This window comes from Gopherus flavomarginatus, chromosome 3 (assembly GCF_025201925.1).
Source record: "Gopherus flavomarginatus isolate rGopFla2 chromosome 3, rGopFla2.mat.asm, whole genome shotgun sequence".
Taxonomy (NCBI): domain Eukaryota; kingdom Metazoa; phylum Chordata; order Testudines; family Testudinidae; genus Gopherus; species Gopherus flavomarginatus.
Genome location: NC_066619.1, coordinates 200,230,862 through 200,250,614, shown reverse-complemented (window position 1 = coordinate 200,250,614; position 19,753 = coordinate 200,230,862). Strand labels below are relative to the sequence as shown.

The following is a 19,753-nucleotide window of genomic DNA, read 5'->3' as shown; positions in this document are numbered from 1 at the left end:
ATCCCATGAGCAACATTACAGTAGAAAACTATGGATCCACATTGATATTGATTTCCATTTTATAAAGCTAATAATCATAGTTTTTCTGAATGCAGTTATATCTGGAAAGCCCCAGAGGCACAGCACATTCATGGCCTGTTTATTCCCAACTAAAGGAATGATGTCAGCATGTTTTTATAAAACTTTAATTGTATTACAAATATTTTTCCAAGCTATATAGTATTACAGAAGAAGTTAAGTGTGGCTATTTAGGGCCCCCATTCTCCCTTCTGCACTTACTCAGAACTTCCTAGATGTTCACTAACTGTAGGGAATACCTCATTAATTTTATCAAAGGCAATATTTGAAATTGCTAATGGGTGACCACTGTAATAGTTTTTGTTCTAAAATTATTTAAGTATTTTCAGCAGTGTTGAAAATAAAACTTAAAGTGACCATTGTCACCTTGAAATCTGGTTATGAGTTACATGAAGTCAGTTAAAAGTAGCTTCATGTACATACATGAAGTCAATATAGCAATTTTTGTGACTATATCTTAATCCTATTGCTGTGTGAAAGACCCAAACAAAACAAAATCCAAGGTCTAGGTGCTGCAAGTGACACTGCATGGGCAAATCCCTATGCCAGTGCCGAGCCACAATTAGTTCAATAGGGCCGACCTATATAGGTTCCCCTTGCAGGATCAGGGCCCAACTGACTATAAAGGGGAAATAGTGAAAATGATCACACAAAATGCTGGCAAATGCAGAAAGTAAAACACACTGAAAACAGAAGGAAAGTTCATGTTTCCCCTGATCTATTTCACTTACAGTAATCTGAGGTGTTACTGGTAACAGTAAGTGCATTTTTTTAATTTGGCTGTGCACCTTAAAGTTCAGGATTTAAATAAATACAGCAGCCCTGAGTTTGCACATTGCTTTCTGAAAAATCAAAGTCTCGGCTTGTGCATCAGCAAAGGTTAAAGGGGAGTATGATTAACAATTATTGTGTTATATACCCAGATTTCCAATCTACTTACAGATGCAGTGGTGTAACACATTTTGGAGTCCCTTGCTGTTATCAAATTGTGCGATTTAAAAAAATATATCTATTTAATCTTCCCTCTACGTGATCTCCCCTTGGAAGCTTGTTTTATTCAATTTTTTCCTCCTCTTCTAAAAAAAATAAAAATAAAAATAAAAAAAAATGTATCCATGACTGTTAGTTATTTCTGTTAGCAAATGATCAACATTATAAATGCAAACTGGACTAATTTTAGCATACGATGAGAGCACTATTCAAATGCATCGATCCTCAGGCATGCATCACAGAGTCCCCGTATCAATATATTTTGTCATTCAGCTCTTCCACAAATGAATTCTCACAATCATTTGCCCAAGTCAAAGATTTTACCATGAATCCTGGCTTATATCCAGCATTAAGTTTTGGAAGTTTCAAACTGTTTGCTTTGAAAGCAAAAATGAAAATACTTCTATTAAAGTAAAAGCTAAACTAATATATTATTTTATGAAGTTTATTTGTGCATCCTCCCTTTGCCCAACCTAACTAAGCACAGAAAATAAACTAAGTGAAGCGAAACTCACACCCAAAACAAAACAATGATTTCTGTGGGACCTTATAGCTCCAGGGTCTTCACTGGCCTGATACAAATTCCACTGAGATCACTGGCCAAACTCATATTGATTTCAATGGGCGTTGGATCAGGCCCCTTAAAAGCTCCATCACAACCCTCTGGTGGATGGGTTAGTGAGGTGTCCCACAAGAGCTTTGTCTGCCCACTATGGAATTGTCATGCACTTAATTACATCCTTTCAGAAACCAAAACTGCTGCCTGTGGTGTGAACATGCTTTACTTTAAAGAGCATGTTTCAAAACTGGAGTACAGAGGAAAACAAGAAAAGTTTATGCTGTGAGAAAGTGATGCTGCCTAGTCAATAGCTGAATATAACTGACATGGCAAGAATTTATGACATCTTGAATGGAGCAAGAGAAAGAAAGAAACAGTTATTATCCAGCAACATATATCACACTATATACAGGCAGCACCACCTATAATTAAGTTTGGCTGCCACTTCCCTTTACAAAATCCTGTTTTCACTTTCCAATAAGTTTGCCAAACTTTAACCATTCAGTCTGAAATTTTCCATGCTGGATGTTTGCCTCCAGCTGATTTTTTTTTTAATTTAATTTCCAGCCAAAACACTTCATTTGCTTCAGAGAACAAGTCTAATGAAAAACATTGTTTTTCCAATGTTAAAGATTGAGACCTTTCATTTGAAGTGCTCCAGCATCCCCATGCTTTGTAGCAGGGACTTGAAATCTGGCAGAGGGAGTAACCTTGTTGTCAGGGATGTGCCTTTTGTCATCCCTGTGAAAATCTGCCCACATTTGGCCATGCTATAAACTATTGGGGTGGGGGGGAAAATCACATGCTCAGCTGCTCAGCAGAGTTGCTATAGTTATATCAGTCAAACTCTCTAAAGAGTCTGTCTTCATTGAACATCCTCAAGCCTCTCTCAGCTCAGTTGCAAGCTTAATTTGGCCCCTTGCATGTACGCATGACAACAGTCTTTAATTACATAATCACACACTACTTTTTCCAGAACACTCATTCCATTCAATACAGGATGGATGGTGCTCACTTATTAAGCATCTATTCAATTCAGAAAGCCAAATTAAGGTTGCAAGGGAAACCTTAATCCTGGCATTTCCTAATTTTTGCAACCTTAACTTTCTTGTAATATAGATTTGTATACATTGTTTTATATGAAAAAAAACAAACAACTATGGTGAACATTTTCCAAAAGTTTCCTGAAAGTCCAGTATTGGATGAGGTAATATCTTTTATTGGACCAGTTTCTGTTGGTGAGAGACACAAGCTTGTTGGCAGGTCTGGGAAAGGTACTCTCAGCATCACAGAAAAATGCAAGGTAAACCATGCTCTTTAGAACCAACACAGCTAAACTACACTGCACATAGTATCAGTTTGCACATTTTATTTTACAAATCCTTAACAGGAAGTTATGCAGAGCCAAAGAGAAGAGCATATTTTGGTTTCGCTGTTCACGGCAAAACATTTTTGCACAAGTGTTCAACCTTATTACACAGGAAGGATACAAAGCTAAGCACAGATTCTGTGTCATATGTATTTAGATAGAAAGAACTTATGTACAGTTTTGTCTACTTTTAAAAAAAATCATAGTGTATAACATGTATCAGAATTATAAAAAAGGAAGAAACAGTAAGGAACACATAACTAAACTAAAATGATGTAAACATGACAAAATACTAATGAATCGACCATTAGTATATTGTGTTGAAGCAGGTCACAGGCCTTATGATCTGTGTGCTGTATACAGCCCACAGGCTGGGCACCCCCAACACACACAAAAAAAATCTGTTTATGCAATTGCAAAGGAAAGAAGAAAGGAAAGAGAGATAAACAGTGAAACAAAATTACCCAAGATTGTAGTTGTCTTGAGATTTAACTACGTTAAAAGGAGATAAAAAAAAACCAATGACTGGATAACAAAATGGCAGATAAAATTCCATGTTCATAAATGTGAATTAATATAGATTGGAAAAATATAATTCCAACTGTACATACAAAATGATGGGGGTCTAAATTGGCTGTTACCAATTAAGAAAGATCTTGGAGTCATTGTGTATAGTTCTCTGAAAACATCTATCCAATGTGCAGCAGCAGTCAAAAAAGCTAACAGAACAGTAGGATCCATTAGGAAAGGGATAGATAAGACAGTGAATATCTTAATGCCACTATATAAATCTATGGTATGCCCACACCTTGAATCCAGCATGCAGTTCTGGTCACCTCATCTCAAAAACAATATGAGAAACGGAAAAGGTACAGAGAAGGGCAACAAAATGATTAAGGGTCTGGAACAGCTTCCATATGAGGAGAGATTAAGGAGACTGACTATTCAGCCTGGAAAAGAGATGATTAAGGGGAGGGGGGTTATGATAGAGGTCTAACACATCATGGCAAGTGTGGAAAAAGTGAATAAGGAAATGTTATTTCCCCCTTCACATAACACAAGATCCAGGGGTCACCCACTGAAATTAATAGACAGATTTAAAACAAACAAAAGGAAGTACTTTACACAATGCACAATCACCCTGTGGAATTCCTTTCCAGGGATGTTGTAAAGATCAAAACTATAATTGGGTTCATAAAAAGAACTAGATAAATTCATGAAGGATAGGTTCATCAGTGGCTATTAGCCAAGATGGTCATGGATGCAACCCCATGCTCTAGGCGTCCCTAAGCCTCTGACTACCAGATGCTGACTGGACGACAAAGGATGGATCACTTGATGGTTGCTGTCAAGGTTCCTTCCCCACTCTGAACTTTAGGGTACAGATGTGGGGACCCACATTGAAGACCCCCAAGCTTATTTACCAGCTTAGGTTAACAGTAAGCTACCACCACCAAGAGTGTTTCAAATCTTAGGGGAGAGCCACTTGGAACTCTGCCTTCCCCCCAAAATTTTCCAAGTCCCTAACCCCTCCTTTCCTAGGCAGATTTGAGAATAATTCCTTCCCCCCCGCCCCCAAGTCCTTATACCCCTTTTCCTGGGTAGGCTCACCAATTATTCCTGGTGAACAAGGATCCAAAACCCTTGGATCTTAAAACAATGAAAAATCAATCAGGTTCTTAAAAGAAGAATTTTAATTAAAGAAAAAAGGTAAAACACACCTCTGTAAAATCAGGATGGAAAATAACTTTACAGGGTAATCAGATTCAAAGAGCCCAGAGGAACCCCCTCTAGCCTTAGGTTCAAACTTACAGCAAACAGAGGTAAACACTCTAGCAAAAGGAACATTTACAAGTTGAGAAAACAAAAATAAAACTAACACGCCTTGCCTGGCTGTTGCAAGTGTGAAATATGAGAGACTTGTTCAGAAAGATTTGGAGAGCATGGATTGTTGTCCGGTCCCCCTTAGTCTCAAGAGCGAACAAACCCCAAAACAGAGCACACAAACAAAAGCCTCCCCTCCCCCCACCAAGATTTGAAAGTATCGTGTCCCCTCATTGGTCCCTTGGGTCAGGTGTCAGCCAGGTTACCTGAGTTTCTTAACCCTTTTACAGGTAAAAGGATTTTGGCGTCTCTGGCCAGGAGGGATTTTATAGTATTGTACACAGGAGGGTTGTTACCCTTCCCTTTATAGTTATGACAGTTGCCCTGTTCTGTTCATTCCCTCAGTGGCCAATGTCAGATGCCTCAGTCAGAAAACAAAATCCTGGGCTAGGTGGACCATTGATCTGACCTAGTATGGCCATTATGATGTTTGAGGGGGTGAGGGGAGAGAAGACGACACCCACCATTTTGCATCCAGCCAATTTTAGCATCTAATCATTCAAATGAACATACCAGTTCCAAACATATGCATACACACTAACAGCTTCTATATGAGAACATGAATTTTTCCCTTCCAATATCACTGTTGGAAACGAATGAATAAAATGGTGCTAATAAATAACTTTCCATGAGGCAATTCTTTTTTCAGGACTTTTATTGTCCTTTATTATGACAAAATATCAAAAAGAGGGAAAGTGGGACTGCTGTACAAATTCTACAACGAACTGAACACAAAGTTGGCAACCTCAGCTAGACAGGATGGTCATGTCTTTTTGATGGCAAAGGTGCCTGTACCAAAACGACAGACCATGGTCTTGCAGAGCTGAAACACATTACAAAGGCAGGATTCATTGGGAAGCCTAGCACCGCGCTACGCATCACAAAACACTGCAAAAGCTTACTAATGAAGGGTCAAGAGCTGGAAGGGGGAGGGGGAAGTGGTCTGAAGTGGCACAGGAAAGTGCACTGAATTCAAAAGAAACTAGAAAGTAGGGCAAGTTAATTCATTCAGGGCTTTACTCACCATTACTCACATAATGGAGAATGCAAATAAAGTCACCAAATGTCACCTAAGTATCTTGTAAATCTTGTGGAACTCTTGGGCAGAGGCCAATGATTTACAGAAACAGATTCATTGTGTGTAGTGTTTGGAAACATGGTATAAATGCTTTTATCCAAACAATTAGCGAAAAACAAGACTCTGGGATTACACGCAGGCTCTGCAGTAATCCATATGTGAATATACATACTGCATGACCCAGTATTCAATACAATTCTGTTTTTAAATATCTAATGATTTTTAGCACTTGAAATATAAGAATAAGAATGTCTGTATGAAATACTGTGCTGGTCAATAATAATGGTATGTGACTAAAATTAGATTATTTGGCTATCATAATAAACAGAGCAACTAGGTGAAAAAAAATCAAAGAGAGCCCCTGGGAGACACATTCAAGTAGAATCACTGTAGAAAGGAAAAAAAAAAGTCCTTGTTCCCTTTGTCACTAGCATTTGCAATCCTACAGTCCTTACACAGAAAGATAAGAGGATTGGATTGTAAAAAAAAAGTCGATCCCCCTATCTACACGATGATGAAAGTGATTTTTGAGATTTGTTTCCCAATATTTGGAGGTGAAGCAGAATATGCTGTACTTGGTGAAACTGTTTCAGCTCTGGATAAAACAGTTCAATAGATGTCCTATGAAAGAAACATCCCAACAGTTCATTTAGTCTATTTCATGTTGCCTGTCTCATGTCTCCATTATATCAAGAAAAGAGGATTTACAATTACTGGAAATGCAATTACTTCATGCGTTACTAACATTAAACATGATGTGCCAAATTCAGCCCTGGAGGAGGGAAGTGCAACTCCCATTGACTCCAGTGGGAAAAAAGCCTAAAAGAAGTTTTCCCCATGCAGTACAATGTAATGGCATGTATTTGCTCTAACTGGAATACAATAGTTTCATAATCTACTGCAATTTAAAAACAATAAATCTTTCCGCATTAAAAATCACAACTGCAGTATTCTCATAATTCTGATGTTTTAACCACCCCCAAAATAAATATTCAAGTATGTGCACATTCATTTATGAATCTTGTGTAATACACACCTGTACACAAACAGCCCAGTTTAACTTTCTTCCACATTACATCCAAACAAAAGCACACAGTATTTTGAAAAGTATTGTTCACCGTTGCCAGCAAGAGAAATAGGCTCTGACATCAGATGCTTTTACTGATGCATGATAAAACCACCAAGAGCAACAGCTGAGCAACACTGATGCATTGAGAATAAATCAAAACGGGAGGCTTCAACGTGTAAGAGGTATACAAAATTGCTATGCTCCACCTTCCAAGATACAAGTAAATTCTGCATAAGTCAGTTATTTTATAGAAAACTATGATACGTTTAATTTTTACCATGGTTTGTATGACTTGACATTGTTATGACAATCTTTCCCTAAACACACCATGACAAAAATACGGCCCCGCTTGGAGCTTATTTTTTTTAAAATCTAACCAGATTAATAAATGATGATGCTTACAGATGGGGAAGTAAGGAAGGAGGAGGAAAAAGATTATTCTTCCCATTTACTGTCTGTAGTAACACACAGGTCCCAATCAGAAACGGGGCATCATTGTAAAAACTGAGATTGAAAGCCGCAGTCTCTGCTCCTAAGAGCTTACAATCTAGTTTGCACCTAATGCATTTTCCCTATCCTTTTCAGTCCTTGCCTCATTCAACGGATTTTTCACTTTTAGGTGTTTGAGTCCCCCTGCAATCTAAAAAAATAAATAAAAAAAATTTCAGAAGCCCAATTCTTCCCTTTAGAGAAACAGAGTCCCCTTAAGGGCACCCTAACTCCTCTGAACATTTCTCCTTTCAGGAGATATACCTGAACAAAAGAGAATTTGGAATTGTCATGGCTCAATATTCATCAGCAGTCACTCACTGCCAGGGATGCTGTGAAGATCAGAAGTATAAACTGGTTTAAAAAAAGTTAGATAAATTCATAGATAATAGGCCCATAATGGCTATTATCCAAGATGGTCAGGGAAACAACCCCATGCTCTGGGTATCCCATAACCTCTGACTGAATGACAAGGGATGAATCACTTGATAAATTGCCCTGTTCTGCTCACTCCCTCTGAAGCATCTAGCATCAGCCACTGTTGAAAGACAGGATGCTGGGCTAGAGGGACCATTGGTCTGACCGAGTTTGGCCATTCTTATATTGTCATTGTAGGTCTAAGAGTTGTTATTCTAGTCTGTTCCCTCCCAAGTGTGTTTTTAAAGTTGTAAGAGGCACCTTAAGAAAAAGTTCTTTCCTTGCCTAGCTATCTCCAGTTTTAGCCTGTGGGTAGGCTTACATTGCAGCTGGGAGATGAGATTCCCAATGTGGGTAGACACATTCACATTAGCTCAGCTTGCTAAAAATATCCGCATGGATGTTGCGGCACTGGCAGCGACTAATATTTTTAGCTATTCAAATATAAGCGATTGGGTTTTTTTGTTTTTTTTTGTTGTTTTTTTAAAAACCACCAGTTAGAAAGATTTTCAGACACTTAAATTTTTTGCACATAATATGACAAATTGCTTCTTTAAAACTTCAGAAACTTGCCCTGGACATATTCCTTATGAGCACAAGGTAGATCATTTTCAAAGGCACAAGTAAGAGTTGTTCACTGAACTCCCATTGCCTTTTAGTAGGAGTTTGATGGCAAACTCTCAATTTTGCCTGGGAGAATTTCCACCTAATGCTTTTGATATACACTAAGATAAAAATAGTTAGGAAATCATTTTCCAACTAATTTTCATTACTCATTATTTTTACCGAACATAAATAGAATGGTTGACTGTACAAATTATTCTCTTATATAGGCATTAAAAGAGGGTGACAAATTTTCTAGCAATGTAAAACACACCGATGCGCAGAGCTCAAGATTCATATTGGCATAATCTATACACCTTGTACCCTCTGCAGAATCTAGTGTAGACGGCTGATGTTCTCCTATAAATTGTAAGACTGATGGATGACTCAAGAAGATTTAAAAAACATCTACAAACAAAAAAAAAACTCCTCAATGCATCTGATTCTGAGTCTCAACATGTGCCTCTTTCACTGTATAGTACAGTAATTGCAAATTCAAATAAATTTATCTTGCAGATTTGTTCCCTCCTTCCCTCCCAGAAGAGCATCATACACAAAAGTCAGGCTATTCAAAGATACAGTTTCCGCAGCAACCATTACACAACCACAGTTCTCATATTATAAATATTAATTCATAAAATTACCAGTCTACTGTAAAACTCTCAAAGAGGGTATATTACAGTTAGGGTTCCTAAAGTAACTGAATTTTGAACGCTTACAACTTAAAAACCCATCACAAACAAAAATCCCACAACCACCCACTCACCATAATGTCTCACTAACTTTTTGTTTGTGTGTGTAGCGCTGGTGACAGAAAGGGGGGATGGGAGAAGTTACTTACCTTTTAGTAACTGGAGCTTTTTGAGATGTGTAGTCCCTATCTGAATGCCTCTGTGGGATATGCATATGCTTCATGTGCCCAGAATCAAAGCATTTTGAAAGCAGTATCTGTTTGCCTGCATGTGCTCTGAATCTCCTTGTGCCTCCAAACAACATGATAAAGGACAGTGTGGACTGACCACGTCTCCAGTTCCTTCTTTACCGTGAATCCAAGCAAGGTCCGAAGCAGAGAGGAAGGAGGGTGGGTAGCGGAATAGAGAGAGGGACCACATTTTTCAAAGAACCTCCACTTACTACAGGGTAAGAACTTCCTCCTCCTCTTTGAGTGCTGGTCCCTAGGTGTATTGAACTGTTGGGGACTGATAAGCAGTACTCAAGTAGTGGAGGGTGCAAGGATGCAGGTTGCAGAGCCAGATAAAGGACTACTGTCCCAGAGGATGTGTCAGCAGTGGAGTTCAGTCCTAGAGTATAACATCTCATGAACATATGGACAGAAGTCTACATAGCTGCCTTAGAAATGTCAAACGAAGGCCCTTCCTGAAGCGATGCTATCAATGTCATTTGTGCTCCTGTAGCATGAGCACTTGCCCCTTATTGGGAAGGAATGAGAGGCAATTGATAGAGTAAGATACAACCCATGATCCACTTTGAGATCCTCTCAGAGAAGATAGGAGAAAGTCTGAGGTCCAGCTATGGCAACAAAGTCAGAGATTTTCATATCAATCTTGTCCTTTGCACGTAGAAGGTGAGAACATGTTGTACCTCAAGTGAAATGAAGCCTTCTCACCTCTCCGACTCATGCAGTTGGGAATGAAGGGGTGAAGGGCAGGTAATTGCACAGGTTGGTTTATGCAGAACTCTGAAGCCATTCTGGGGATGTAGCTGTAATGACACTGTGTCCTTCTGGAATACAGTGCACAGGGGATCCACAATTAGGGCACCCAATTTATCTACTGTCCTGGCTGAGGTATGGCCATAATGCACCTTTCATGGACAAGTGATACATGGTCCAGGTGGCTAACAGCTCAAAGGGAGGCTTAGTAAGAGATGATAGCACAAGGTTCAAGTCCTTGTCAGGGGCAGGCTTTCCTACTGGTGGAAAAATTTTAATTAGGGACCTTTAAGAATCTGACAGCAGTTGAAACCAATCTTAATCCGACACTGGACAGCTGCAGGATAAATTCCAAAAGGTTTTACCAGACTAATTATCTGTTAATGGTCAAATTCACTGGGACTCAACAAATTCCCAAGGTTTAGATTCCCAGCTCTGTGATTTTGTCTTAGAATGGCAGGTGGCAGACCATAAACACATGCCTCTCATTTAGCATGCTAGCTACTAAGTCCATTTCTGCAAATCACTACTTAAAATTGCTGTCATTAAAGCAATTGTCATTAAGATAGGTCTGGAATATTAATAAAACTAAACACCGCTCAGCAAAAAATTAGCCATAAAATGTCACCATTTGAAGTACAAACTGAACTGTTTAAATAGCAACTCCATGCTACATAAGTGGTGGTGCTCTGGTCAGTTTTTGTAAAAGAATGGATTATTTTAATCAAATGTGAACAACAAAAAAGAAAAAAAATGCACTATAGCAGACACTGTCGCAAGTTACTGTGGCACAATTTCAACAGAAAGCTTTGGCCCGTTCTCCTTCAATTTTTAAATGTGCTATTGTAGTAATAAAACACTGACAAAAATGATTAACTTTTTTAATGGAAAACACACTCTCCATGTTTTCTGCTCTTTGAACCAATCAGGCAGAGTAACCAATCACAAAGTCTCAAGATTTTTCTCCTGGTCCAACAGTGTTTCTTCTGCAGGCTGACTCCCACACTACTTTACATACATCTATTACTATCTTATCTTCAGACACCTTTGTCTCCTCATCGAGCAACCAATCACCCAGAGAAGCCACAAGTGTGACTGTGTGCCCAGCTTCCCTTGTGGCAGGTTCACGGTGATGAAACTGCATTAAGATTGCTTGGATCATATTCAGACTGGGAGTCTCCCTTGCTGCTCAGGCAAGCAGAAGCACCTCTTACATGAAAGCTAAGCTTGCAATCATCTATCTGCAAAATGGATGAGTGAGTTACCACACCACAGTAGCCACATGAGGGTCCATCACCACCACACAGTTTCTGTGCCCTTCACAACTCTTAGCAATCAGTGAAATAGCTAGGACTAAAACTTCTTGTCTCTGGGCTTCCAGTTTACTGAAACTGCCCTAGCCTACAGGACAATGTGAGAGGGAGTTTCTCCATCTCTCTTTCTCAATTCCTCCAAAATAGCATCTTCATGAGATTGCCTGAAGCAGGGGGCCAAAACTGTACTAGAGTATTCACAATAAATCTTAGAGAGTTGGCAACATTGGCTTAGAGCCTGAAACATAAGAGGAAAGATAAAACACTCTTTTTATGGGGGCGCATTCCAATTTTCAATAGCTTTTGAGTATGTACAATACCAGCTAATGTGGAGGCAAATCTCTATTACAGTAATTTCTAACACCTGCAGTAAAATATCTGACAGCAATGTAACAGTGCAATTAAAATATGCTTAAAATACAGAGGGGATGAAGAGTCACAACAGTGCTACGCATATTAACTTATGCCTAGTTTCTTCAATGTAAGCATTACTGATGATAAAGGTTTATTTTTAAATTGAAAAATTAATGTAGTCTTACAGAAACAGCCCTGAACTATCATTGGTTCAGTTCCCCCCTCACCCACAGGTAACCAGTATTTGCTGAAATTACAGTTGCATCGTAAAGTTATAAATCCTCATTTTTCCCCTCTCATAAGGCAACATTATTTTTACAAAGCTAGAAAATATTAATTTTACACTACATTCTGTACACTGAAAGGTTATTTATTAAGTTCTGTGCCAAAGCATTGATCCCAAGTCAGATGGGAATTATACTGGAGGTCTCAGATTCTCTGGGGAAGCCAGATGATGAAAAATGAAGGAACAGATCTTGGATACCAATTATACTGTTAATCCTATTTCTCTTGCTGTTGCCTATCCATTTCTTGTTGATATTAGGAAATGCTGCCTAATCTCACATCAACAAGGCCCAAGACAAGCCTCCCACTAGAAACATTTACTTACATACAGAGTGTCACTTACCACTCTTTAATAAATTATGGGACCCTTATGTGGAGCTGGCCTAAAAGAACATTGAAGAGAATTTGTTCCAACTTAGCAGCATGGAGATAACTACCTAGACAACACTGGTTTTCAGGGACCAAGCGAGAGCTAAAAGCATTACCTATTGTTTGAGGCATGTTCTTTCAGTCAGTACAATTTGTTATACTGTATTGACAACCTTTTGGGGAAGGATCCCAACTTTTTAGTCTTGTTGAATTGTTATGGAAATTCCTAATAAAATTGTTAATAAAAACCACCAAGCAGTTGTTATGAAGGAGGAAGAGAGGTGAGTCAAGATGAGGATGGACAAACAATATTTTATGTCCATTATGTGACCAGTACATGCTTTCTATTTCTATACCATACAGCTGGCAACAGAATGTGCTTTCTTGAACATAAGGAAACAATTTCAGCACAAGGTTACTGTCCCCCGTCATTTGACTACATTATTGACCTGTAGGGAAACATCTAGTCTGTGCTGGAAACTACTTTGAGCTCCTTTAACAAGATCTAAACACTCCATCCTTTATTTGGGGCACAGAGGATTAACTTTCTAAACAAAGTTTAGTCTGTCTCACCTCACTTCAGAGTAGGAAGGAGGGATTCCAGAAACGAAAGAAGAGAAAAGATACAGCTCTCACTCTGCTTGTAGGAAGACATCGAGCAAATCCTCCAGAATAAAGGAAAAGAAAGTCTAGGCCATGGTACTTTTACCAAAGCATTTTGTCTTGCACTCATGCCCTGTCAGAATCTGGGAAACAGGAACTAGGTTCTGTTGAGAGTTGGACAACAATCTAAAAGTCCAGATCTTATTGTTATAACTACAGGTCATTGGTGTTTAAAGGAATGAAGAATGTTTAATTGGATGTTATAAATTATAGCGTAAAATAAATAACTCATAATACACAAAATCTCAAGAAAATGTTTCTCAATACATAACTATAGTCATGTTGTTGCTATCATAAAAGAATAAACAGTCTGATGTGTAGATGAAAAATATTAGACAATTATTGTGAGAGTTTTCTTTCCAATGTACTGCTTGAAATTAAAAGGAAGGTTTACTCAAAAGATCACTAATTTAAAGATCTTTTCCTCCCCTCAGAATGTGACTCTCTCAACTGAAAATAAAACAAACAATGAACTAAGGATTCCTTTTGAAATGAAGAGGAATGTTGTGGGGAAAATTATTATTTTGCAAATAATATCTGAATGCCTTTACTTAAAACAAACATCCTATATCAATTCCAAATTAGCAGAGCACAATTTATACTCTTCTTAATTTTTGAGAGGCCAGAAGGGTTAGTAGAGTATTTTCTAGAAGATTAAAAAAAAAAAAACAAAAAAAAACCCAACCAACCAACCACACAACAGCAGTTACATTTTACAATTACAAAATGACTTTTTTTAAAGTTGCCTTTCAAGTTTTGCCAGCAGCAGGACATCAACACAAAAGAATTGCCTTCCTAGTAAATTTGGAAGAATAAGTAATTACTGCATTACGGAAAATGGGCTCAGAAATCTCCATCAGCTGCTAACTGCAAGCAAAGCGCCTTTCCATCTGCCAAACCGTACAAATGCCCTTGGTGCCAGCCTCTACGTATACCAGCAAAGGACAAACAAAAAAAAAACCCGCACACACACAGTGTTATATGTGTGAGAGTCAGGCCATTACTGCAGGAAAGGCAGAAGCATCTCTCCCCTCTAGGAAGGTGAAAGAGTTACCTGTCAAAGCAAAGGAGCCTTTCTGCTAATCAGTATGCCTGAAGACAGAGCCCCCATAGGGTTACCTGTGCAGCCACCCACACTATTAGCTAATCAGCAAGAATATGACTAAGGTGGAAGTATAGCTAGGCAACTTGCTATTTCCCTCACTAGAAAGAATAATTGAGGCTTGCAGAAACACTGCTACAGCATGAAATGAAGGAACGATTGCCTGTTGGGAAACAGCAAATTACTCTAAATTTACTCCTTCCCTCTCCCTCTCATTTCTTCCTCAAATGTATGATGGGTCAATGTAATGCAGCACCTGCAAAGAAGTCAGGAATTGGTTAAGTGGCATTTGGGCTCAGTGCTGCCTTTGTCCCTATGTATAAATGGAAAAACAAAACAAAACGAACGCTGCACTGTGAAGGATAGTTCTGTCAATAGATCAAAGCCTACTCAGATTCAATTATATTAGCCAAGACCTTAGTTTGCTCCATGCTTTATGTATATTGTGCGGGTGGGAACAGGGAAGGAGAGCGAGCTTTTATGAGCCGGTTGTGTAGAAATATCTGCTTCCACAGCTTCATTTTGGAAAGGGAGATGCATATAAAGAAGCAGAATTTCAGCATGAAGTTACTGATATCACTGTCCCCAGCAATCTAAATACATTACTGCCCCATAGGGCAGTTCTCAGTCTGTGCTGGGGTAACAGTCTGAATCTCCCTCCCTTAATAGAGCAGTTGCCATCTTTACTCTTCTCCACAGTTGAAAAACTGCACAATAACGAAGAGGTAACAGTGACAGCTCCCCTCAGGCCTGCAGCTGAGGAATAAAGCAGAAGATTGAAGAGAAAGCTTTTCTAGAAGAAGTTTGCCTACCCTGCCTGAGAACATTTACTGCTTCCTCCTCACTACCACTCCAATCATAGCCTGGCCATACCCACTTCCCAGGAGCATGAGGAAGACTTACTGTAGCAGCCAAATGTGTTTTGCCCTGTTTCAGAGCATTCCCCAGTGCCACAGAGGGCCAAGAACTGAAGATTCTCCTCAGTCCACAGTAAGTATATCACCACCCATAATGTCCCCATCCCTATCACTAATAGGCTGAGGTTTAATGTGCCCTGGAGTTTTAATAATCTATATTATAGAAATGGCTAACAGCCTGAAATAGATTAGCGCAATAGGACTTCTGACACTGTACAAACTAGTCCCTGTCCCAAAGACCCTGCAAAGTGAAAGACAAGAGGTAACAGGTGGGTGAAGTAAATAAGCAGGGGAAGGAGGTAACAAGACTACAAGAAGATATTTTCATTTTCCCTGAGGGCTCCCCCTCCCACATGCACACACTAGTATCAGTTAGTGAATTTCTACTATAATATCCAATAAGTGAAAGCAGTAATTTACTGGAGACAGAAAATGAATGAGCTGAGGGTGACAGGAACCCTGGATTGGGTGCACTCACTTCAATTTTTCCTCTTCCCTATTCCAGGCTCCCAAATTGTGATTACATCTGCTGGTTGAAGAATAGCAAACCTACTTGTCTGGGACGATAAAGGAGGACTTTGGAAAAATTAATAAATGTTACAATATAATATTCATAAGCAGGGCAGAACTTAGATGCTAACAAAAACTTAAAATAATGATAGCAGAACATAAATGTAGAGGCAGCTTAATTTGTACCCAATAGTCAATACCCAAGATGGTTTGTTCTCTTACCTGCTTCCCATCTAGTGTTACAAGTCTCTTGACAATGCCTGAATCTAACTTAATGGCTTCTGTGATGTCAGTCAAAACCTGTTCAAAGGAATGAGCAGTCTTTTTATTCAACAGAATTCTCACAGCTTTCCGTGGCTTCACGCCACTCCGAATAACAGTCACCAGTTTGGGTTTAATGAAATCTTTATTCTCCTTCACTTCACTTTTCATCGATGTCAGAGATGTCAAGGATCGAGCAGACCCAGTCTTAACATTCACAGACCAGTTTGGATTGACATTCTTGGTATAATCAACTTTGCGATATGGTTCATTGGATGCACATACATAACTTTCACCTGAAGGGGGGGGGGGGAGAAGGAGAGAGAAAGACATTGTGATTTAGGGTTTTATGTTAAACATATTGTTCAACTATTCCATACAGTCTCCAAACTGACAATTTCTTGTCTGAAGCAGTGCTATGCATTGAGTTTCAAATATAATCTACTTATCCACTTGACTCCAATGTAAACCACAGTGATATGCTAGGTAGGGGCCTCAAGAGTCCCTTGTTAGAAATTCTGCTAATTCAAACTGAAGGGAGAGTTGGAGAGATTTCTCTCTCTCTCTCAGAGCTCCCTTTCTAAATACTGCTGAATTATCTCTACAGAATATTACATTCCTGGGACACACAAAAAATAAAGTAAAATAAAAGTAACTTGCATACACCCACTCACGCCACCCCGTAGAATGTACCCAATAGGGGGAACTGGGCTTCCCTACAGTCACAAATTGTACACTGTGATATTCTAGTAATATACTTGACTAATTTTCAGGAGACAAAGTCTAAGAATTTGCAGAAAAAGTGTACAACAATATTAGTTAACTTGCTTTGTGATGTTGCCTCCTTAACACCTCAGATTATTGGAAACCTGTTTAAATCGGAAAACAATAATAGATTACGTAGTCCTTCCTCCCTCTCTTGAAGCTCAAACAAACACTCTAGGCTTTTTGTGGTGGCGAGGGGGGGGGGGGGGATTTTATAACAGTCTCCTGTTAAAATATTGACAGCATATGGCTTGTAAAATATATATGCCCTACTCTAAGATAATAAAGTCAAAGGAAGTCCAGTAGTTTCCAGAATTTAATCATTCATGGGGAAAAAAAACACTAAAAAATAAGTATAGGCCATATATGCAACTCTTATGCTTTATTGTTACTTTGCAGTGTCACATGGTTGACAGAATTTTGTTAGATCATTTCACACACCAGAGAAATGGAAAAACTGCTGGAGGGAGTTATAAAGAAACAGTAATAGAACTCTAGACTAAATGATGGTAATTCTCCGGGGTTGTATTAGTATGCTAAATTAACACTGGATACAGAACAGTCAGTTTTCAATAAATCTATTCAAAAGGTTTCAGAATATTCTGCTGAAACCTAGGTTTTAAATTTGCTCCCAATGGGCCTTTTTCTAATTTGAAATGAACATGCAAGCTATAATAAAATGTTTGTAAATATTTAATCTAGTTTTATTAATAAATGATGACTGAGAATCATGCTACATGTAGAGAATTCAGAAGTGCAGAAAATTAGATACATGATGTTACACTTAACTATGGATATGCTAACACACTTATGTAAACTAATTGCCATTACAAAATCCTCTTCTTTGCTCCCCTACAACTTTGACTTCAAAAAACTGACCTGGCCTGAAAGTTGCATTGTTTTCCCAAATAGCAAAAGAAACTGTAAATTTCCTTCACAGGTTGCAGAAACAAATTGCCTTTGAGATACTATGATTTGAAATTTACTTGTCCGTTTTCTTAATCCAGTTGAAGTGACTTTTCCCTTTCTAGTTTACTAGAAAACAAACTCCCAGGAAGCTTATTTAACTTGCTATATTTGAAGGAAATAAGTTGTAATTAAGTTATGCAGAACAAAAATAACTAATAATTTGAAACCCAGTTCTACTCTTTGATGTCATTGGTAACTGATCCCATTGTGGTCAACAGGAACATATCAGACGCTATGCATTGGCAGATTGCAGTTTAGAGTCCTTTTATAGCTGACAGTTTGAAGATCTCTGTTAATATCAAAAAGTGTCATATACCATATCTCATACTAAAAGGAGGAGAAGTCAGAGTCAATGTCTGCAGCGTGTCTATGAAATGTATCAGGAGGAAATATTTAATACATAGGCTTGAATTTCACACACACACACACACACACACACACACACACACACACACACCAATAATAATCAAAATTTACAGATAGGTAAAGAAAATTGTTCCTTGAGAACTCAGAGTTTAAAAAATATTTACTTTGTATATTTTGATAAGTGATGTTGACAATTTGTGTTTTAATGGTTATAAAGCTTTAACATTTTGAATCTCAATGTCTATTGTCATTAAATAATTATCTAACCCAGCCCCATTAACCGGCTATAACGAAAGAAGGACAGAAGACTCTTGTCAAACTTCCTTCCCCACTCTGAACTTTAGGGTACAGATATGGGGGACCTGCATGGACATTTCTAAGCTTAATTACTAGCTTAGATCTGGTATCACTGCCACCATCCAGAATTTTCAGTGTCTGGATCACTCCCTTTCCCCCCAAAACCTTCCCCTCCCTGAGCAGCCTTGAGAGACTCCTTCACCAATTCCCTGGTGAGTCCAGATCCAATCCCTTGGATCTTAAAACAAAGAAAAATCAATCAGGTATTAAGAAAAAGGCTTTTAATTAAAGAAAAGAAAGTAAAAGAAAACCCTCTGAGAGAGATTAGCATACCAGCTACTCTCACAGACAACAGATTCAAAACACAGAGGATGTTCCCCTGGGCACAAATTTAGTTACACAAAAAATATACCCAATTTGATTCTACCTCTAATTGCATAAGACAGGTTACAAAGAAATAAACATAAACCTATTTATTCCTTTCTAAAAACTTACTACTCTGATAAGAGGCTGGTTCCTTGATCTTTTTCACTCCGGCTGAAACTGAATCTCTAAACAAAGGAAAAATTTCCCTCCTTCCTTTTGAAACATCTTGTTCCCCCATTGGTTCCTCTGGTCAGGTGTTAGCTAGGCTAGGTGAACTTTTTAACCCTTTACAGGTAAAAAGAGACATTAACCCTTAACCATCTGTTTATGACAACTCTTGATATGGATTTAATCAGGCCACAACTTTATTTTTAGATGTCTGGAACTACCTGGCAGATAAAAGTCTGCAGTGCGGGCAACTCGATGATCATTCAAGTAACTACCCGGGGCTTCCACCCACCTCCCTTCATTTTCCATCCAGGTCTTCCAACCAACCCATTGCTGGGACCTTATCATGCACTCCTCCTCCCCACCCCATAGGAGGGTTACAGTGGGCTATAAGAAAGGGGGGTTGGTTCCTTGCCATATCATTCATAGGAGCCCCAATACCCCCACATACATGTGCCACGGACGTGAAATAAGCCATTCCCCATGAAACTGATCTTCCCCTGGCTGTGGGGAGCACCCCAGATGGCGGCTCCTAGCTGCAAGTCCCTGTCAGGCTGGGGAGGGACAGGACTTGTCCTTCTCCTACACGGTCACTCTCAGGGGGAGATCAGACCCACCTCTGAGTGCATCCCCCTGCTGCAGGAAGCTCCAGTGCTGGGCCCCAAAGGTTCCTGCCATTACAGGAGGTTTTCGGATGTGGGTCCAATCTCCTCCTGCTGCTGAGAGCGCCCCAGCTGTGAGTCCCCGCTGCCAGAAAAGGGAGCCCCACGATCACAATGCTCAAAATTTCAGATGTAAAAGTCTGAAAACATGAAATTGACCAATTTTAAAACCTCTGTC

General features: G+C 39.0%; 1 protein-coding gene across 4 annotated transcripts in view; it reads right to left on the bottom strand.

Annotated features, from left to right (window-relative positions):
- The window catches only part of DCLK2 (doublecortin like kinase 2), a 142,623-nt gene that overhangs the window by 106,074 nt on the left and 16,796 nt on the right, over positions 1–19,753 (bottom strand). For 3 of the 4 annotated variants that reach the window (XM_050946358.1, XM_050946359.1, XM_050946360.1), the window contains exon 2: positions 15,944–16,278. In XM_050946358.1, the coding sequence (XP_050802315.1) occupies positions 15,944–16,278 (335 nt within the window). Of the gene's footprint in view, positions 1–15,943; positions 16,279–19,530; positions 19,661–19,753 lie in introns of all 4 variants that reach the window. The other variant, XM_050946361.1, reaches the window with a different exon arrangement.